Here is a 22,736-nt window from a genome sequence, read left to right on the forward strand (position 1 = left end):
GCTCTCACTGGACTAGAACTTCCCGTCTGGTGTCCCAGGAGTGGGTTTCCTATGGATCACGAGATAGTAATAGCTGGAAGTGTTCTTGTGACAAACTCAGAATCATTTTTTAATCTTTGTAAAGTTGACAGAAAAGTTGATATTTGACCAGTATGTGTATAACAATGCTTCTGACAACTTCCTTAGTTCAATAATCCTTTTGTTTTGTTTTGTTTTGTTTTGTTTTGTTACAATTTTTAATAATCATTGTTTTAGCATATAAGATTTTTACACCCGGCACCCATCACCACAGCATGTTCTGTAAGGCCTCTCCCTGGCCCTTCTGCAAACCATCCCAATTCACATCTGCATGTTTCTTTTTTCACTGATGATGCCATCAGGGGATGTTCCACATTTAAAGTATTTAGACTTGACTCTGATTTAATTTGCTTGTATTTTCACATTTTTTTAACTTACTTAGGAGAAGTATGTGGTGTTTTTTGTTTTGTTTTTTACTATTATTGCTATTAGGTAAAACATTGAATTTGTTCATTTTAACCATTTTCATTTGCTTGTTTTTTACTTTGCCTTTTGATGTTAACAATTACAAAATTATCATAATTATATAGCATAAAGAAAATGCAATTAATTGTTTCACTAAACCCAATTTAGAGATTCCTCACATCTTTTCCATTTTACTCCTGGTGCCCCAAAAATATTACCATTTTCTCTGTGAGCCATGGTATGAAAAAGGAGGTACTGCACTAGACCAACCCTCCATGAGGACAGGGACTGTCTTTAGTCTCTGCATCCTCACGACCTAAACAGCAGCCAGCAAAGAAAGAGTTCAGTACTTCATTATCTCTACTTTATACGCATACATTTATTTGTGGAGTGAATTATTATAAATTATAGCAATAAGATCTAGAAGAGAATTGCAAATAGAATTATAGGGAGTGGACTAAAGAAGGATCCATAGTTTTTAAATTCTTTCTGTGTGTTGGGTGGTTTCAATGCGTTATTTAATCCCAAAAGTAATCGCCTATTAAACACTTTATGGCAAAGCTGAATACACCAAAAAAAATGCCCAACTTCATTTTGAGTGCCATAACTAGCCTGGTATATGTGGCAGGGAGAAGGCAGTCCAGTCATCTGGAAACTTTTTGGAATATGAGGTCATTTCAGGGCTAGGATGAACCTCTACTTCCTTGATATATGGAATGAAAGCTATTAATTATTCTAACTACTCAAGATACCTTTGTAACAATAAACCTCTTATCTAGAGAAGTTTATGCAGAGAACAGGTGATGAACATTTTTACCCCTTAAGACTACCTGTTAAAAAATTACTTCCTTATCATAGTTTTTCATTTACTTCTTACGTCAATTTTAGATAGCAAAACTCTTAGAGGAATTGAGAGAAGCCAAAGAAAACCATACACCAGAGATGAAACATCTCATGGGCTTAGAAAAGAAAATTAAACAGATGGAAATAAGACATGAACAAAGAGAGCAGGAACTTCAACAGGTAAAGTAGTAAATCACATTTACGTATTATGAAATTCGCCACTTTTAAGTATCTCTAGCTTGCTATAGTATTGTCATCCCTAGCAAAACTTCTTATTGTTTTCATTGGGTGCTGAGTTTATAAAAAAAATTAATGTATAACTTTTGAGACAAAATAAGACTTCAAATTTCAAATACCTAAATATTGGTATGCCTTTTATCTGGGAAAATAGAGAAGCAACTTATATCATGTTCTTTCTTAATTATTGATTGGTACTTAAAAAGTTTGGCATTTAAACCCTGGGAACAGGGCTTTGTTTGGAAAACATGTTCCATATTCAAGTGATTTCAATAAATATTTGTAAGAAATATATTTATATTAAAATGTGATCATTTAAAATAATATGTGCCTACCACTAGTAGTATGATTACTGCACTTACTTACAAACAATTTAATTAATAGAAATTAAAAATAGCAGAACTAAGGACATGATTTATTTTTAGGTGCTAGCCTTGGTGCTGTTATTAGCTTCACATAAACAGTGTATTAATCTGCTTGGGCTGCCACAACAAAGTATCATAAACGGGGGGGCTTAAACAATAGAAATAGCATTTCTCACAGTTCTGAGGCCATAAGTCCTAGATCAAGGTTACAGCTGATTCAGTTTCCGGTGAGAACTCTCCTCTTTGATTTGCAGGTGGCCCTGCCTATGTGTGTGGACTGCAGGCTGGGGGAGGGGAATAAAGAAAGAGTTCTCTGATGCATTTTCTTACAAGGACACTACTGCACTCTGATCAGGGCCCCACCCTTATTGCTTCAGTTAACTTTAATTAGTTCCTTACCCTAAGTGTGGCCACACTGTGGGTTGCAGCTTCAATAGATGAATGGGAGTGGGGGCACACAAAAATGTTCCATCTATAACAGTATAAATTTATATAATCTTTGAAAATAAAAAATATCATATACATGCAAAGCTTTATGGTTGACCTGACGTCCACAGAGAAACCCTAGTTCTAGCTTTTCATCATTATAGGAACTTTGAAATATAAAATGGAGAACGAAGAAGTTAATGTAACTGATTTCTCATTCTTACTCTTAAACTTTTATTTGTGGACTTCTCTTAAAAACATGGAATACCAAGAAAACATCAGCCTTAGTAGAACTAAGGCATCATAGTGCATCACCATTTCAACAGACACACCTATATGTGTATAGGACTTTGTAATTCCTGTTCTAGAAAATGGTTATAAGTTGATAAATTTGTTTAACATTATCTTTGTTACTTGTTATAAGCACATACTTTATTATAGCTGTATCACCAATAATTGTTTGATAGTCTTGTTATAAATACAACTAATATGTACACAAGTAAGTTATATAGTATACAGTACAATTATAAAATATATACAGGATTTTTCAACAAATACGTGTTTATCTTAAATATATAATTTCAATATGGTCTACAAAATTGGCTTTTCTTTGCTTAAGCAAAAACGTAGTAGGACTTGTAGGACATCCTTGTAGGGCATTTATAGAGAAGGTAATAGATGTGTTTCATATACAACATGGTAAAACGCTAAATTAGGATGTCATCAAGATGTTCTCATAGATCATTCCTGACTTCAGTCTCCCTCACAAGAAGACCAACTAGCATGTATCATGGAGAAGACACACCTGTGACAATCCCGGACACAGAGGTACGACTGCAGCACCCACTTGAGAGACCAAGAAGGATGGCATTAGAAGGGTAAGAGGAGTGCCCACATGCTGAAGGCATCCTCCTCACCCAGGCTAGCACAGTACTGCAACAGGGGACTCCCAGAAACCTACAGTTTCTCCAGTGGGAAAAAAGAGAGCCCAGGGTTAACACTGCGCTCACCCACCATTATGGGTTGCTTCCCAGGAGGCCCACTCATTTCTCAAATTATAGGGATTTCAGGAAGAATCTGTGAAGCTTGACCACAGGACATCAAATTGTGATCAAAAAGGGGCACAGGGGTTAATGCAAGCACCACTCAGGTCTTGGTAGACTGAGGCCCTCCTCAAAGCTGTATCAAAGTAGAGAGAGAACCAGTGCTGCATCCATCTGCAGAACCAAGACGGTGGCTCTGTCTGGTAAGGGGGGTCAGCGAGCAGTCTGCCTCATTCAGGACCCAAACAACAGCACTCGCCAGCCTTGGAGCCTGTTCAGCCACTGTGCTTGGACGGGGAAGCTAATTAATCATCCCGTCTATTGCTGAATACAGCCTCCTGCCCCATTCAAGCAAGAAGCCACATAGTCCATCCTACAGCTCTGTTTACAATGGCATTTGTGCCGAAAGCCCAGCCAACAGGTCTGCCTGTCTGGAGAGTAACCCAATTTACTTAGTAACACCATCTATCCAGGGATTTTTGTCCACAGTTCTACTTGATTTGGGTCCCCAAACAAAGATAAGTGCCTACCTTGGGGCACATTCTGTTGCCCCTTCTGGGAAAGGAAACTAATTCCTAGCCCCATGTAAAGTTGACTATAGTGACCAGTGGTACCCAACTAGAAAGCCTGATGAGAATCCAGATACCTGTAGAGCACATCCTATAGCAGTGCTTGGGCAGCAAACCAAGCTACCAGTCCTACCCAGCTGTTCCCAGCTGCCAGCATCCCCCTCTCCTCAGTGCTCAGGCAGCGGCCTCATCCAAAAAAGAGACCCCAGTAGACAGCCCCACCTGCCCAGGAATGCCACCAGCCATGCCCTGTCCAAAACCCTGAGCAGAACTGACTGGAAAGGACTGTCTGTGGAAGCAAACTTGTAAAGTCCAGAAGAGGAGACCAGTTAAATGCACAAATATCAACTCAAGGGTCATGAAAAATCTGGTAAACATGACACCATCAAGGGAAGTAAATAAAGATCTTATAACTATTCATAACAAAATGGAGATCTGTGGACTGTTCTGACAATTCAGAATAATCCTTTTACTGAAGTTTAGTGCACTATAAGAACACTCAGAAAGACAACTTCCTAAACAAAATTAGAAAAATAACGCATGAGCAAAAACAAGTTCAACAAAAAACTGCAAACCAAAAAAAAAAAAAAATCCTAGAGCTGAAGAATACAATGACAAAATAGGAATTCAAAGGACAGCTTCAGCAGAAGATCTGACCTAACAAAAAAAAGGTCATTTGAAATTACCAGTCAGAGGAACTAAAAAGGCCAAGAGTGAAAAAGTGAGGAAATGTTACAAAACTTCTGGGGGCACCATCAGAACAAACTATCCCCATTATAGAAATCCCAGACGGGGAAAAGGACAAGAGCAGAAAGCGTATTTAAGGTAATAATGAAACTTCCAAAATGGGAAAAACATGGATATCCAGATTCATGAGGCCCCGAGGAGCACAAAAGGATTGAACTTAATAAGTGCTGTACCAAGAAGCATTATAATTGTCAACAAGTGAAAATGAAAAGATGCTATTTAACAGTAAAATCATAAATGTGGGTGTCAAAATGAATAGTAATAGTAAACATTGTCAAAGACAGATTCTCTACTGTTATAGTGGTAATGCATAATTCACTTAGTACTCTCAGTTAAAAGTTAAAAAATAAGCATATTAAAATAGCCTTAACTACATCAATTTGTTATGGGTACACAATATTAAAAATAGTTAACTTGTAAATGGGGTGCAGCAAAAGCAGTTCTACGAGGGAAGTTTATAGTAATACAGACCTACTTCAAGAAACAAGAAAAATCTCAATCTGTCCCTGCACCAAAAGGAACTAGAAAAAGAACAAGCAAGGCCAGTTAGCAGAAGGAAGGAAATAACAGATTGAAACAGAAATGAATGAATTAGACTAAAAAAATAATAGAAAGAATCAATGAAACTAAGAGCTTGCTCCTTGAAAAGATAAAGTAGAAAAACCTTTCACTAGACTCATCAGGAAAAAAAGGGGGTCACTAATAAATAAAATGAAAAAAGACTGACACTATAGAAATGCAAGCATTTATAAGAGATTGCTATGAAAAATAATATTCCAACAAAATGGACAATCTAGAAGAAATGGATAAATTCCTAGATATGCAATCTCCCAAGACTGAACCAGGAACAAATAGAAAATTCAAACAGATTGCTAGTAATGAAATTGCAGCAGTATTTTTTAAATTGAAAAAAAAAAACAGGACTACACAGTGCTTCACAGAATTCTACCAAACATTTAAAGGAGAGTCAATGCCCATCCTTTTCAAGCTATTCCAGAAAAATTGAAGAGAAAGGAAAAATTCCAAACTCATTCTATGAGGCCAGCATTACCCTGATACCATAACCAGGCAAGCACACTATTAGAAAAGAAAATTATAGGCCAACATTCCTGATGAACATAGATTCAAAAATCTTCAATATTAGCAAACTGAGTTCAACAATACATTGAAGGGATCACATACCATAATCATGTGGGACTTCTTCCAGATATGCATGGATGGTTCAATATCTGTAAATCAATGTGATACACCACATTAACAAAAGGAAAGATAAAACTATCATTTCAATAGATGCAGAAAAGCATTTGACAAAATTAACATCCACTCATAATAAAAACTCAAAGTGGGTACAGAGGGAATATACTTCAGTACAATAAAGGCCACATACAACAACCCCAAAGCTAACATCATAATGGTGAAAAGCTGAAAGACTCATTATACCTTTAAAGACCATACAGAGAGTGAAAAAATTGAAAAAGATATTTCAAGCAAATGGTAATCAAAAAGGCAATAGTAGCTATGGTTCTATCAGGCAAATTAAATTTTTAAACTAAAAGAAGAGAAAAGATAAGTATGTAATGATAAAGATAATCAGTACATCAATAAGATAATTGTAAATATGCACCCAGATCAGAGTACCTGAATATATAAAACAAACACTAATTGAACTAAAAGGATAAATGAACAGCAATACAATGGTAGGTACTTCCCCACTCTGAGCAATGAATAGATCATCTAGACAGAGCATCAATAAAGCAATAGTGGGATTTGAACAACAGTCTAGAAAAAAATGGACCTAACAGACATATACAGTACATTTCCACCAATAACAGAATACATATTCTCTAGCACATATGGAACATTTTCTAGGATAGATAGTATGTTAGGCCACAAAACAAGTCTGATCAAATTTGGGAAAATGAAAATCATACCAAGTACCTTCTTTGACCACAGTGGTATGAAACAAATCAATAATGAGGAAAACTCACAAATACATGGAAATTAAGCAACACTCTCCTGAACAAGCAGTGGATCAAAGAAGAAATTAAAAATGAAATTAAAGAGTATTTTGAGACAAATGAAATTGGAAACACAACATACCAAGACTTACAGAACACAACAAAAGTAGTTCTGAGAAGGAAGGTTACAGTGATAAATGCACACATCAAAAAACAAGAAAGATCTCAAACAACCTAACTTAACACCTTATAAACTAACAAAGCAAAAAGAAGGAAACCAAGATTAAATACAGGACAGGAAAACGATAGAAAAGATTAACAAAACTAAGTTGGTTCTTTGAAAAGTTGAATAAAATTGACAAGCCATTAGCTAGACTAACCAAGAGAAAAGGGGGAACTCTCAAAATGCAAGTGAAAAAGGAGACATTACAATTGATATTACAGAAATACAAAGGATCGTAAGAGACTACTATAATGAAAACTATATGTCAACAAGCTGGGCAGCCTAAAAGACAGAGGTAAGTTCTAGAAACATAAAACTCTCTAATAATGAACAAGGAAGAAATAGAAAATCTCAATAGACTAGTAAGGAGATTGAATCAGTAATGGAAAATTCCCAACAAAGAAAAATCCAAGACCAAATGGCTTCACTGGTAAATTCTAACAAACTTTTAAAGAAAGATTAGTATCAGCCCTTCCTAAACTCTTCCAAAATAGAAGAGGAGTGAACATTACCTAACGGATTTTACAAGGTCAGCATTCCCTCATAATAAAGCCAGATAAGGACCCTACCAGAAAAGAAAACCAGAGGCCAGTATCCCTTATGAATATAGATGTAAAAATTCTCAAAAAAATTAGCAAATGAAATTCAACAGCATGTTAAAAGGATTGTACACCATGATCAAGTGTGATTCATTCCTGAGATGTAACAATGATTTAACATATGCCAATAAGTATATGTGATAACATAAAATTACTAGAATGACAGATAAAAGTCTTGTCTACTCAATAAATGCAGAAAGAGCATGTTAGAAAATTCAGTGTCCATTCATGATAAAACTTTCAACAGATTAGGTATATAAAGAATGTACCTAGACATAATAAAGGCCATATATAGTAAGACACAACTAACATCATACTCAGTGGTAAAAATTTGAAAGCTTTTCCTCTAAGATCAGAAATACGACAATGGTGCTCATTCTAATCACTCCTATTCAACATAGTACTTGACGTCCTAGCCAGAGCAATCAGACAAGAAAAAGAAGTGAAAGGCACCAGAATTGAAAAGGAAAATGTAAAATTGTCTCCATTTGCACATGACATGATTTTGTATATTGGAAGTCATAAAGACTCCACCAAAAACTTGGTTACTCAACAAATTCAGTGAAATTGCAAGGTATACAAAATCAATATACAAAAATCATACTGTTTCTATATAGTAACAAATTATCTGAAAAAAAATACCATTTATAGAAGCATCATAAACAATGAACTACTTGGGAATAAATCTATATCCAAAGAGGTATATATCCAAAAATGATGTATATATGTATATACATCATTTTTAAATGGGCAAAGGACCTGAATATTTTTCCAAAGAAGATATCTAAATGTCCAACAGATACATGAAGAGGAGTTCAACATTACTAATCATTAGGAAAGTGCAAATTAAACCCACAATGGGACACCACCTCACACCTGTTAGAAGAGCTATCATCAAAAAGACAAAAATAGTAAGTATCAGCAAAAGTGTAGAGGAAAAGTAACGCTTGTGCACTGTTGGTGGTAAATTTATATAGCCACTATTGAAAGCAGTGTGGAGGTTCCTGAAAAAACTAAACCTCATTTTAATGAGAGGGTGCTCATTTCACAGTTGAAAAAAGCAGATCCGCATAAGCGAGGCGGTCTAGTGTGGTAGTCAAGACAAAGGACTCTCCAGGTTGCCTGGGTGTGAATCCTGAATCTGCTTCCTGTGGGTTGTGTGTGAACATTGGGCAAAAAAAATTTTCTTTAAACTTACCTGTGTCTCCATTTCCCTACCTGTTAAATGGGAATAAGTACATAAAATCTATTCCTAGTATGTTGTCAAAAGTAAATGACTAGATACATGTAAAATGCTTAAAACCAAGCCTGGCACATGATGATGCTACATATGTGGTTTTACCATTATTTCTGGTGCTATAATGTGTGGTTCATTAATGGCATATGTTGTATGTTAAAACTATCTTGACAGCATCTCAAGTGCCATTTTTAGGAGGAACAGCATTTTAGGGATGTTTGGATTCATACCAAGGTATTAAAATTTTCTGATGCTTTAAATGCTTTTTTCAAAAAGACTATAAAACTCTGTATCAGAATTGGATACTAGATTTCCCAGTTCTTACCCTCTTCACCTGCAAACCTTTTCAGACACAGGGGAGCCTGTTAATAAGGCGCCCTCTCCTCCCTGCCCTCCTCTGATACACCAGTCACTGGTTTACCATAGTTGGCACTGTCCCACTGTAGCTCTTTGCAATCTCTTAAATGTACTTTGCCCGCTTTGTGAATTTCCTGGGGAGATGTAAAAGAAGCCCCTTCTCCTTAGTTGTGAGGGAACTGACAGGCCAAAAAGTGACTCAGACTAGCCCAGCTTGGTGAGTAAATGAGTTTCATTAAGGGGTTACTTAAGGAACAGTGGATGGCATTCACGTGGTTGCTGCACAGAAGTGGCCACTGCAGACCTGTTAGGCTGGCTCTTATCGGGATGAGGAAAGGGCTACATGTAGGGGGCATGTAAGCACACGCTGGTGCTTATTTTGTTTCAAGGGACTCAGCAAACATCCTTGCAGTCCTTGTGTCTCCAGCCTGCAGGCTGAGGCAGGGGTGTCCCTGTCCCCTTCCTTTGGAATGTAGCCCAGCAGTTTGTCATTTAAAATGTCTGTGGTAGTCAAATTGTCTTTACTTTAGTCAAGTTTCAGAGGATCTTCTATAACAACCCCACTGTGAACTCTAACGGTAATAAGGGACTTCCTATTTGCAGATCATACAGCAAACCCAGCAAGTAGTAGAAACCGAACAAAGCAAAGAAATCGAGAAGTGGAAAAGAGTTGCCCAGTTGAAGAATCGTGAGCTGGACAAGTTCCGCACAGAGCTGGACTCCGTATTAGACGTCCTCCGAGAGCTGCACCGGCAGGGGGCGGGGGTCCCCGCTGCTTCGGCAGCCGCCCTGAGGGCACCAGAGTGTCACTAGAGACTCGCAGGGCCTCACAGGAGGACTTGGGAATGGATGGTGGATGGGATTGTGCCAATTTCGAAGGAAGTTTTGAAAACAACAAGCAACTAACACAAAAGGAACATTTCAAAACAAATTGCCCTTAACCAATAAGAAAAAAATAGCACTATGGTATCTTACTGAAAATCATTAAACCAGTCACACTTTAAATCATTTATGGACAGGTCCCTTTATGTCCATGCTTAGAACCAGTAAGGTTTATTGACACATGCTAAGGAAAGGAAAGCGCAGATATGCAGCCATCATTGACTAAATGTTATTCCCAATTCTCCGTGACAGAAAAGCAGCTCCTCTTTCTCTTGGAAATGGGGAGGAATGTGAGCACGTGGCATGCACAGTCACATGGACGGTCCCCTGAGTAGCAGAGCTTCCATGATGACTTAACAAGACCTGTGACGTCCGCACAGGAAGCAGGTGAGCTCTCGTGTTTTCCCTCGGAGCTCCACTCCTGCCTCTAGTTGCCTCCCGTCTGTACTCGATATCAGGTGAAAATGTATTTTACGAGCACTAAGAGGATTTGATTTATTCATTGTTTTAATCTTTTATGCTGTGTGTCTTAAATGCAGTCCTTGTCTGTAACTCTAAGATTATAAACAGAACATAACATTTTTACTTTCTCTACTTAAAAACTAATATACGTTCATTAGAAAAAAGCATGCATACTCGTGTGATTGTTGTTTTATTTTACAATCCCATACCAAAAGCGGATGATGAGTATAAAAGATACTAGTAAGTTAAAGATATGACCACTTTTGTTTTCAAGTGTTCTGGCCCAGTTGCTATCCAATAAAAGTATAATGGAACCACATGTAATTTTTAATTTTTCTGGTAGCCACATTTATCTTTTTAAGGTAAAAAGAAACAGATGAAGTTAATTTTGGTAATTTATGTAATCTTTTTAAAATATCAATATAAAAATGGAATTTTTACATTCTTTTATTCATTCCAAGTCTCTCACATCTGGTGTATTTAACATTTATAGCATATCTCAGTTTGGACTAGCCACATTCCAATTGCTCAATAGCCACATGCCAATAAATGCAATTCTAGAATAATAACTGAAATACTTTGTAAAGGACAGGTGAAATCGATTTTGGTGAAATTATGGGTAGCAAGTGAAATGTGGAAGTTAAATATAAGGAATGCAATTAATGTCTTATTGTCCAGCATTTTTTAATGTCCTTTTCCTAAGATGATAGAAAAAGCATTAGTTACAGTTTGCTATTTCTTATGTGACAATTTTTTATTTTAAGTTATAATATAAACTATTTTGGTCATTATTTGAGTGGGCTTTTGTGTATTTTTTATCTGCAAGGCTATTAGTTCATAGCCACAACCATCCCTCCCTTTGTCTTTCTGATGGGAGAGTTGCGGGCCGTCCATCCCGAACACAAACACGACTGAAGCACAAGAAGGTGCGAACATCAGCTGGATGATCACTCCAAGGACATGCATCCTATTGTGATGAGAATTCTGTATTCTGTTGTGGAGCTGTGTTCATGGAAGATGTTCAGTTCTATTTAGATTAATGATCCATAAGCACTGTCAAAATCATTAGTTACAACTAAAAACCTCAGCAACCATATCCCAGTCCTTAGCCATTGCACAAAGCATCTAGGATGAGAACAAAAGATAGGCACATTTAGGCTACCTTGAATAGGAATGCTTGTATGAAGATTTAAGCTCCAGAAATTACCAGTCCTCTCTTACCACCTGCATCCCCCTCACAGTGTTATAAGGCATATGCATCCATAGGACTTCCCTTCTGAAACTTTATCAGGATACATGGCTTGCTGGTGACACCACTGCTTGTGTGCAGAGATACCAGATCACATCTATTACTTGTGAGCCTGTAGCATTCTAGAACTGGTATCTACCAAAACAACCCTGAGAAATCTGATCTCTACTATTAAGTCCCATTCTGTGTTGCAAAAATCCTGAATCTGTGACTAAATGCCAAGAAGGTGAAAACATATTCCCCTTTCCCAACCACACCTACTAAGGGCTCTAATTCAAGATCTGCAGGCACGTTGTACCACAGAGGTAATCTTACTCAGAATAAGGTAGACATTGTAGCTACATAGCTATTCAGCAGCCATTCTGTTTTGAGAGGCTTAGCATGAATGATGGGAAGAGTGAAGTTTGAAAGTTTTGGATTCCCTCCAAGTTATTGATAGTAGTACAGGAACCCTTCTAATTCTAGCCTTCTCTTTTCAGTTTCTCTATAGAAGATTCTTTAATGGAAAACACACATATTCCTTCTCAGCACCTGTCCAGCCCTAATTACCCTATTTCCTCCCCTCTAATCTAAACCATAGTAGGTCCATGTTTCTCTCCAGGTTTGCTGAAAGCTTCAATCACAGCCACATAAGAGTTACATAGAAAAAAATGAGAGTGGGAACTTCTTGGGGTGAAAGGGCTTATGCTCGACTTTATTCTCACAGTGGCGGGTCAATCACTAGAATCCCATCCACTCAGAGCGAGTCTGCACGCAGCAAGCCGGTCTCTGCCTCTGGGCCTCTCTGCCCTGCAGCCGTCTCAGCCTCTGTCCTTGGCGCTGCTGCCCCTCCAGCCTCTGCTCTCCTGCAGCCCTGCAGCCCTGCAGCTGTGCAGCAGCCCAGAGCACTGGGCAGGGCTCTTTGATATAGAGTCAGTAACAAACGTATTGTCCACACGTGTGTAGTGAGCAAGCAGACCGGGCCCAGGTGAGAATCCTTTCCATAGGAACCTTCACTTTTTCCACAACTTGGTTATTTAATAATTCGATTACCAGGCATTGCCTAATAGCATCTCAACTGGAATGAGCTATAAAATTATCAGAAATATATTTTATCAGTGTTTATAATTTATAGATTTTTATAATTTAGATACAGCTATTAGCTATGTATTGGTTTCATGGTGAAAGAGATTTCTAAATTTAATAAATTATCTCAAAGCTTAGATCCAAAAATATAAGAGATGAAACTCATGGTAAAAGTTGCCCACTAAAGTGACATCTATCCAATAGAACACGATAATGTCAAAGCACTTTTCTCCATTTAATGCCATCATAGTACCTGAACTTTTCCTTCATAAGATTTATTACGACTAAAATACATTATGTGATGGTTTCATTCACATCTTCTCCAAACTATAAAGTCTTTGAGGCTGAACTATGTTCTCCCTGCATTTTATTTAGTACATTGTTAATAAGTATTTGTGAGACAAGTAAATGAATGGCTCTGGGAGTATATATAGCAATAAAAATCAGAAGTCTATTGTATTTATAGGATAGATAAGACTAACAATTATAATAAGAAACAGTATCAAAAAGAACAAAATAGTGATGCTGGGGTTCTTGTTTTTGGAGTCAAAGAATGAACTTAGCAAACACACATGGTAGGAGAGCCAAGGAGAGGCTTTTATTGAGAGATGCAGTGAGACGACAGAGCTCCTGGCTCGCACCAGGAGGGGACAAGAGAGCCCAGGGTGGTGTTGTCCAGGGGATTTACAGGCAGTTGAGGATTTGGGGGAACTGATAAAGGGCTTAGGGGTGTGGACTTGTTAAAAGTGGTCTTAGGATGTTTGTCCTCGATGAGACATCAAGTCCATTTAGCAGGCTAAAGTGAATCTTACACATGATTACAAATGATTAGTATAATAAAAACATGGGCTACTTTCCTTTATCTGGGGAATATCAACTGATCTCACTGAAGAAAGACTCTAGAGCTTAATGTTTAACATGGAGTTTTGGTGGGGGTTTCCTCGCTTGTAGTCACACTGCTCTGACTGTAATTATCCTGCCTTGCTTTTTCCAGACGCCCTCACTCTGACTACATCCATGGTCCCTGTCTCAGTAGGATGTGTGGGATGTTTGTTTTTAAGATTAATTACCAAAAATGCCATGGTAGGAAGACCACATCTTAACTTGGTCAGAACACAATGGCCCTGTTCATTCAACAAATAATTATTGAGCACATACTAGTGCTGTATGTTCAAAAGTGAATGAGCAAGCATCATGGACTTCACATTAACAGAAATCATGTTTATCCCTGTTTTCATCTGCTTTTCATTACAAAGTCACAAGGCAAGGACATATTAAAAATAGGCAGAGCAAAGGTTTAAGTAAGGATGAGCCAGCTGCAACATCTTTGTGTACAAAGAATATTACCCTCTGCAAAAGATGCTGAGGCTTTTGTGTCACTATTATTTCTAGAGTGTCCTCAGAGGATTGTAACAAGACAAGGCAACCAGAGATGGTACCGATCTAAATATAAAGCAGTTCTATTATAAAATTTTCCTTTCAAGAGGTGCTAAATATGAAAATGTGTGTGCTTAAATTCTAGGCTTCTATTATACAATCTGAAGCACTGCCCTTGATTTGTCTTCCCAGCCTCTCCCAAAGCCGCTCAGTCGGCCGCTGGCAGGGCTCTGACTCTGGCGTGTGCGGAGCTGTAGTTATGAAGACTCCGAACTGTTTCCTGTGTCACAATGGAGGGAGGAGAGCAGGGCTCTGAGGGTTCTTCCTGCGTCTCCGACAGAGGGAGAGGAGTCACATGGGAAGCAGGGAGGAACCAGAAAATGGTTGTTGTTTTTTTATGAGAATGAATGGTTAAGTAGTAATTGATACAGTCAAAGCAGTTTTTTGAGGAATTTTGTTTCCTCTTCAAAGAAAAATTTTTAAGCTCTGTGAACTTCATTTCTAACACTGAAAAAGTTGTTTATACTGGAAAAAAATTATTTCTAGTTTGCATGAAATGAATTTCAGGAGAGAGACATGTACATTACTCATCTTTTCTTAGTACCACTTAGTGAAAAATATTTAAATGGCTTCCAAACATCTCTGACTATTAGTTTGGCAGAAGGGAGTATGCAAATATTTACATTTATTTTCATTAATAAAAACTGAGACAAACTTTCTTTAAATGAAAACTCTGCTTGCTCTATAATAGAGTGGTAATTCTTTTTCGTGGGAGTACATTCCTTTTTTTTGCTGGCACTAAGGAGTTAAGTGTAAGAACAATGAACAGTTCAGGCTAAAAACGCGAGAACATGATGGTGGAAAATGTGAACTTTGCTGTCTCCTGAGTTCCTATTACCAAGTTTCTTTCTCTCTCACTTCACTTTTTCACCTTTAGTGTTTCACTTTGAGGACTGTAGAAAGATAAAAGAGAAAGTTTTGAACATACACTGACACTAAACTTTTGATAGTCAAAATAGTTCCATACACCCTATGTTGCCCAACAGTAGGAAATATGAATAAAAGTAAGTAGGAAAAGAATTTTAGATGATATCCCATTTAAAGTACAAAGAAACCCTACAAAAGCATACTATTTATGATACTATTTCAGTAATTATAGTCATATATTTACTTATTCACTTACTCAATTCTTAATAAGAATTTCTGGTAAGAAAATGGAATTAAAAAATCAACCTATAAGATTTAGGTGCTATGCCACAAAAGATAGCAACAAAAATGTGCTAAAAATCTATACATTTAAAGCATGTTAGTCAATATTTTAAAAATAATATAAAATAATTTTATATTCAATTTTCTTCCAATAGATAGAATGAACTTCAGTTCTCTGCCTAATAGATTACAGTTTCTTTTATAATCTATGGTAGCCAATTTTAACTTGATCTCTCCTGTATAGTTAGGCAAGAGGTCACATGCATATCACAAGTGATAGAACCTATAGACCGGTCAACGTTACAGAGAAAGGGTGGGCAGGAAAGGTACTGAAAGACGTGGACCTGTAGGACAAAGCCAGTGCATCTGCATTTCTCTGGTCTTTTTCTTGGTAAAGTTGGAAACAAGACAATTTATTGAATAAGGATGGAGATGCTTGGATTAAGGACGCTTGCACATTGAACATTTTTGGCCCTTGGAATAAAGGTACACACTGTACCTGACTGGAAGTCACGTCAGACTGGTGGCTGCCATGACCTGCCCCTGGAGGTATGGAAGGTCTCTGTGGGGCTGATGGATGAGGTGATTGTGAGAGAATGACAGGCAGGTATCTGGGCCAGGTGAGATACGAGGGGTTTGAAATGAGAGCAGGGAAAGTTGGAAAACCTGGGAATGCCACACGAGTCTCTTACGGATGAGAAGCATTGCCAAGTGTTGCTTGAGACAAGGTTAGACAGCATTACTTTGTACTCAGCAGTTTCCTGTTTGTCTCCAACTGTGTTTAGTGGTGAAAATGGGAGTTAAAAATTTGTAAATTATGAAGTCCCTTAGAATTTGATCTTGTTAGTAGAGGAATAATTGGGTTAAGGACCCAGAGGAAATTGTACCTTCTAAATTCTCCCCGTGTTTCCAGCCCCACTGACTACGCTCCTTCTCTGGTCCTGTGTGTGCGATCAGCGATGGCTTACATGGAGTCCTCTGGATGGTGGGTACCCAGAGAGCCAACACCATTTTTGAAGTGCCCCATAAGACAGAGACCAGCTCAGGATCTAAAACAGAATAGGAATGATTGTGAAAGATTGTTCAAGAGGTGGGCTTCAGGAGCCTAGCTGTGGGCCGAGGAAGGTATTCATCAGAAATGCAGCTGACAGAGAACTTTAGCTTTCTAAGTATGTCATTGGGCATTCTAAAAATGCTGAAGGTAATGTCAGGATATATATGGAGAAAGAAATTCTAAATTGGCTGCCATTAAGGCAGTGGGAGAATATTCTTTTTAAGTTAATTGGAGGTAGAATGGGGACTCAGTGTCATAGGTCTTTGTACTTGAAAAAGGAAAAGTGATAAACAGTGACCTGTAAGTACATAATGTAAACTGTGTAGTACGTCTGTGGTTTCTCTGAAAGCCTTTGCAAACTGGGAAATGCAAAAGCTTCAGCATAAGGGATTTGTAAGATGATAGATGTGATCAGTAGAATAGGATTGAGAAAGATAGGAATGTAATTTTAGGGGAAACTGAGGTCATGGACTGGTGTGCAGCAGGGCTGGCCCTACGAATATAAGAACCAGTATAATCATTACAGGGCCTCCTGGTCAGAAGGGTCCTGCACTTTTCACATAATGCTCTTTGGTAAACATCTTGAAGTTCTTAATAATTTGGTTTTTGAACCTGTGTTTTGTCAGTGAAGTCCAGTGGGACAATAGAACATGTGTCAAAGCTTGGAGTCTCAACTCACATGCATTCGTACCTCCAGTTTATCCCCTTTCCCCACCTTCCACCTTTCCAGGAAAAGATTCAGTGCTGCCTGTGCCCGCCCCAGCAATGGCAAGCAGCTGGGCCCTTCCTGGCCTCTTTCTCCCCACTGGTCCCGCAGTGACAGCTACCACTTCCTGCCCCTGGTGACCAGGGACCTGCGTGCCTCCCTCAACCTGTACCCATCCAGCCATAGTTGCTGACTCTCATCCGTGGTAGGGGGCTGGACATATGTTTGAAGAGAGCCACAGTTGGACGTGCATGTCTCAAGGTACCTCACAGTGGGGCACGGCTGTGCCCATCCCTGCCCAGGGCTTGCAGCACCACAGCAAGTCTGATGGGTAACTTGGTAGGAGTAAGCCTTAGCCTACCGCTGATGCAGGTGCTCAGTGAGTCCTGTACAGAGGCTGTAATTCCTTGGGACTTGCCTGTCCACTATTGGTTGGAGCACCCAGCCCGTGGGAAATGGAGCTTGACTTCTTGGCCCTTGGCTGGAGTGACCCATGTATCAGCATATCAGTGGCTGGTGGGAAGGGGCATCCAGCGGCCTGTGGGCTCCGAGCTAACCTATGGAGTGGCAGGGTGAGGCTGTCTAGCACCACTGAGCGTCTGTATTCTACAGTATTCAATTGCAAATAAAAAACACCCTGACAGGTTGAGAGAGATGGCAGAAGAAATAAAAATGTTTTATATTTTAGTACCTTTAAGGACACTTTTTCTCTGTGTTTGCATTTTGCACTGGGGCCCCAAAATTATGTAGTCAATCCTGTTGCTCAGGGTGATAATGTGAATATTAGAGATAAAAGAAACTACAGAGTCATAATTATAGGAGTATATACTAGTAATGAGAGGACATAGTTTATTTGCGATGTGATTCCAAGAAACGTAAAACAGAGAGTTGTAAAGAGAAACAAAGAAGTTATAACTGCTTCCATGTCCACCAAAAAAAAGGTGTGATAATTAAATAGGATGGCACTGTGGGAAACTGTGGTTAGACTTCTTGGGGAACTTTGCAGAGTACAGAATGCCTCAGAGTTGTCCCAACCCCTGTGAAAGAGGTGAGGAAGCTGAGGGAACTTGAGCTCCACTTCCATTCATCACTGGACTGCTTATGGGGGCATTAACCCCTCAGCATTTCTGGGCGAGCCTATGTGTGAGCTGAGAATCAGTCTTCAGTCCTAGAGTCCCAGGGGCTGACAGGAGACACTAGGGGGCTATTTGGGGTAGGAATGCTGAGAGGATCAGGCCGGGGCACCAAACGGATCTGTGATGCTTCTTTAAACCATTGGATTTCCAGTGAGTTGACTGTAAGGGCGATGCTATCAAACTAGGCCACACTGAATTAGGAGCACACTACATGGGTTCTACTTCCCAATGTTTATTTAGATGAGAAACTAATAATAGCCAACTCCAGAGGCCTCAGAACTGTACTTGCCATTTAAAGTAATAAGAATTCACAGAAGCACAAATATGTGCAATGTGTTCTATGTAAAGTACCTGATTTCTTAATTTCCTCAATATGCTTCTCTGTGAACAGCAGTCTCTCAGCTCAGAATGTTCTAAATAGAATTAGCTTCCTGCATTCAACTAAGTGCACTAGTTTTGCATAAAGCAAAGTTTTCATTTCTATAGTTTATAATCTAAACACGTATAAACATATAGTATCTTGCTTTTCATATATATATTTACTATTAATTTTCTATTAGTAATTGTTAATATTTGGAAAACATAATGATACCTCATGTTACATTTATTAAGTATCAAAGTTAGCCTTTAGGAAGTGCCAAAGTCAGGGTCTGTTAGGGGAATACTTTACCTGGAAAAAAGAGGGGAGGCACATCACCTGTGGAGATAAACAGGGGTTAAGGATACATAATGCCTGAGTTTGAATCCTGTCTCTGCCACTAGCTGTATGACCTTTGGAAGTGTGATTAAAATTGCAATATTTCCAGAATCTCTGGCCTGGCCTTAGTGCATCTCCATATCAATAGGTGATTCTAAGGCAGAGCACGGCATACCTGGACCAGAGAGGTTGAGTGGGGTCCCTTTTTGCAGTCGGGTTGTGAGAGATGAAAGGAAAGGAGCGACACACAGCAGCAATTCACCGGAGAATTCCGCTTTATTAGGGAAAGGTGCTGGGTTATATAGGAAGGGGCATGAGCTGATTGAGGTGTCACTTCTATGGGGCCAGTGGCTATTGGCTAGGTGCTGGGATTAGGGGGGCGAGGGGTGATTGGGCTTCAGGTGGCGCCGGCGGGAACCGAGGACCTGGAAGAGAAGCAGGAAGTTCACCATCTTATGGGTGGGGGCCCTTCAAGAGACATGGGCAGGCGAACAGAAGTAGACAACTGCTTGTAAGTCACAAATGGGTTTCTCCCACTTCATTTCTCTCTTTGAATGATTTCAGCTTCAAAGGTAATTTGCACCAGACTGGGAACATATTCCTGCCATCCCCCCCACCTCCCTGTGGAGTTACAGGAAATTAGTTCACCTCTCTGTGTCTCAGTTTCTTTATCTAGCTTCACACATTTTCTTCATATTTAAATGAAATAACATTTATAAAGTATTTAACATATGCCTGGTACATAAAATAAGTGAACACATTAAAATGGATTTATTATGTATTGTTTGAGTAAACATTCAGAAACGGTTTAGGTTGTTACTAGTGACTTGAAACTGTTATCAGAGATTAGCTCCAAATCAGTCAGGAGAAACCAGAAATGTATAAAATCTCACCTTAAAAATGGCAAAGGGAGTTTCACAGGAAAACCAACAGAATAACCCCTCTGGTTTGCTGGTAACCTTAAGAGCAGGTTCCCTTGTTAGAAGGTGAGTGCTGATGAGTTTTAAGCTATAGAATTCATATATATATTTCATCCCTTATCTATATTACAGGCAAAATACCACCAATGTTAATTAAACATATAAACTCAGTCTTATACAAACTCATTCAGAGAATAAAGGTCTCCTGATCACTTTTATGTGAATAGTAAAAGCTGGGTACCAAAACTATGCATAAATACAAGAAGAATGGAAAACAGCAGGCCAATATCACATGTAAATATCAATGCAAAAATTATAAACAAAATATTAAAAAACTAAATGCAGAAATGTGTCTGTACACATTTATGTGCATGTAAGTGCATATAAACAGAGACTTATACATGTTTGTTTAAAGTTATAATCAAGCTAAATCACACATACAGCAATTTAAAAAAGAGAAAATATATGATCATCCTGATAAGTGGAAGAGATACCAACAAATTCAACAACAACTTTGAATTTTTAAAAATCCTCCTACCAACTAGTAATAGATGGGATTTCTTTCACTGGATAAAATTGATCTACTGTATCTCAGAAATTCATTTTCAAAGAAGGATGAGAAATAGTTCCTTTAAAAATCAAGAATGAGGCAGGATGGCTAGCAGTACCATTTCTCTTTAATACTGTTTGCAATTCTAAATGGCACACTGAGAAAAAAAAGGTATGCAACATTTGGAAAGGAAGAAAATAAATTGCCATTATTGCATATAAAATGATAGCCCATGTAGCCCCACAGAACCACAAAGTACTAGAACCAATAAAAGAGATTAATAAGGTTTCCTGATACAAAACTAATAATCAGTTATAAAGTTTTATCTACAAACCAACATGTAAACATTAGAAATTTTAACTATAAATAGGTGTCATATACTGGCCAACAGATACATGAAAAGATGCTCCACATCACTAATCATGAGGGAAATGCAAATTAAAACCACAATGAAGTATCACCTCATGCCAGTAAAGATGGCCAGCATCAAAAAGACTAAGAACAACAAATGCTGGTGAGGATGTGGAGAAAGAGGTACCCTCCTACACTGCTGGTGGGAATGTAAGCTAGTTCAACCATTGTGGAAAGCAATATGGAGGTTCCTCAAAAAACTACAAGTAGAAATACCATTGGACCTGGGAATCCCACTCCTCGGAATTTACCCAAAGACTACAACTTCTCAGATTCAAAAAGGCATATGCACCCCTATGTTTATCGCAGCACTTTTTACAACAGCCAAGATATGGAAGCAACCTAAGTGTCCATCAGTAGGTAAATGGATAAAGAAGAGGTGGTACCTATACACAATGGAATACTATTCAGCCATAAGAAAGAAACAAATCCTACCATTTGCAACAACATGGATGGAGCTGGAGGACATGATACTCAGTGAAATAAGCCAGGTGGAGAAAGACAAGTGCCAATGATTTCCCTCATTTGTGGAGTTTAACAATGAAGCACAACTGAAGGAACAAAACAGCAGCAGACTCAGAGACTCCAAGAAGGAACTAGTGGTTACCAAAGGGGAGGGATGTGGGAGGGTGGGTGAGGAGGGAGGGAGAAGGGAATTGAGGGGTATTATGTTTAGTACACATGGTGTAGGGGGTCACGGGGAAAACAGTGTAACACAGAGAAGGGAAATAGTGAATCTGTGGCATCTTACTACACTGATGGACAGTGGCTGCATTGGGGAATGGGTGGGGGCTTGATAATATGGGTAAATGTAGTAACCACATTGTTTTTTCATGTGAAACCATAAGAGTGTATATCAATAATACCTTAATAAAAAGTTTTTTTAAATAGGTATCATATACAATAGCAACAAAATGTTTTAAATTCTTAATAAAAATCTAATGTGTGTGTGTGAGCAAAAAACCAAGAATATCTTGAAGAATTCTGAAGAATGAGATGCAGATTCACTCTACCAAATATCAGAAATTGTCCTAATTGCTTTGATAATTAAGATAGTGTGGTTGTGAGAAATAGGCCAGTGAAAGAGGAACAACAGCCAAAAATCAGGCCTGTGCACAAACAGAATCCAAGTACAAGACAGAGGCAGGATTGCAATTCCTTGAGGAAAGACTGTACTTTAAATATTCCGTCAGTGGGGCTTTGACAGTTTTTATCTGCATGGGAAAAAAAACTTCTCATGTTTTCTTGTACACTTAGTTGCACTACAGTTAAATTAAAGACCGAAAAATGTGAACTAAAATAAAAAATCCTAAAGGAAAACCTAGAAGAATCTATTTATAACTACTCATGAATAAAGGATTTTAAAACTATATACTAAAAGAACATATTACTTAAAGGAAAAGAATGATATATATGTGCATTAAGAATGCATTGAAATTAAATATTTTTACACTTAAAAAATCAAGTGAAAGAGTGAAAAGGTAAAAAAAGTTAAAAAAGAGTGAATTTATGTACTTGCACACATGAAATGATATACACACAAAGTGATTCATTGTAGCATAGTTTCTAATAGCAAGATACAAGCTGAGCCTAGGAAATCTCATTTTTCACCATTAGATGATCTCTGTTCTGTGTATACACCTACCAAAAAAAAAAGGGAATATTGTGGCCTGGCACAGTGTCTTCCAACAGGACTGTAATAATGCCAACAGTGGTTGAGGCATTTTTCCTTGACATTTTCATGTTATTTAACGCTTGGTGCCACCACCTCTGGGGATGATCATCTGTGTTCCCTCGATTCCACGGGGGGAAAAAATCAAAGTGTGCCAAAGACTCAGAGAAAATAGATGCGACTCACATGAATAGCATGCAGTTAATATCTACAATACATTTTTTTAATGCTGCAAAACAATAAGAACAAGATGATACAT

The 22,736-nt window shown here is 38.3% G+C and overlaps 1 protein-coding gene across 1 annotated transcript in view; it reads left to right on the forward strand.

Moving 5' to 3' along the window:
• The window catches only part of LOC118919345 (centrosomal protein of 162 kDa-like), a 35,977-nt gene extending 25,375 nt beyond the window's left edge, over positions 1–10,602 (forward strand). The window contains 2 exon segments of the mRNA XM_057496715.1: positions 1,372–1,506; positions 9,691–10,602. Of these exon segments, the coding sequence (XP_057352698.1) occupies positions 1,372–1,506; positions 9,691–9,900 (345 nt within the window). The 3' untranslated portion in view covers positions 9,901–10,602.
• Positions 10,603–22,736: the final 12,134 nt, after the last annotated feature.

The sequence above is a fragment of the Manis pentadactyla genome, unplaced genomic scaffold (assembly GCF_030020395.1).
Source record: "Manis pentadactyla isolate mManPen7 unplaced genomic scaffold, mManPen7.hap1 scaffold_290, whole genome shotgun sequence".
Taxonomy (NCBI): domain Eukaryota; kingdom Metazoa; phylum Chordata; class Mammalia; order Pholidota; family Manidae; genus Manis; species Manis pentadactyla.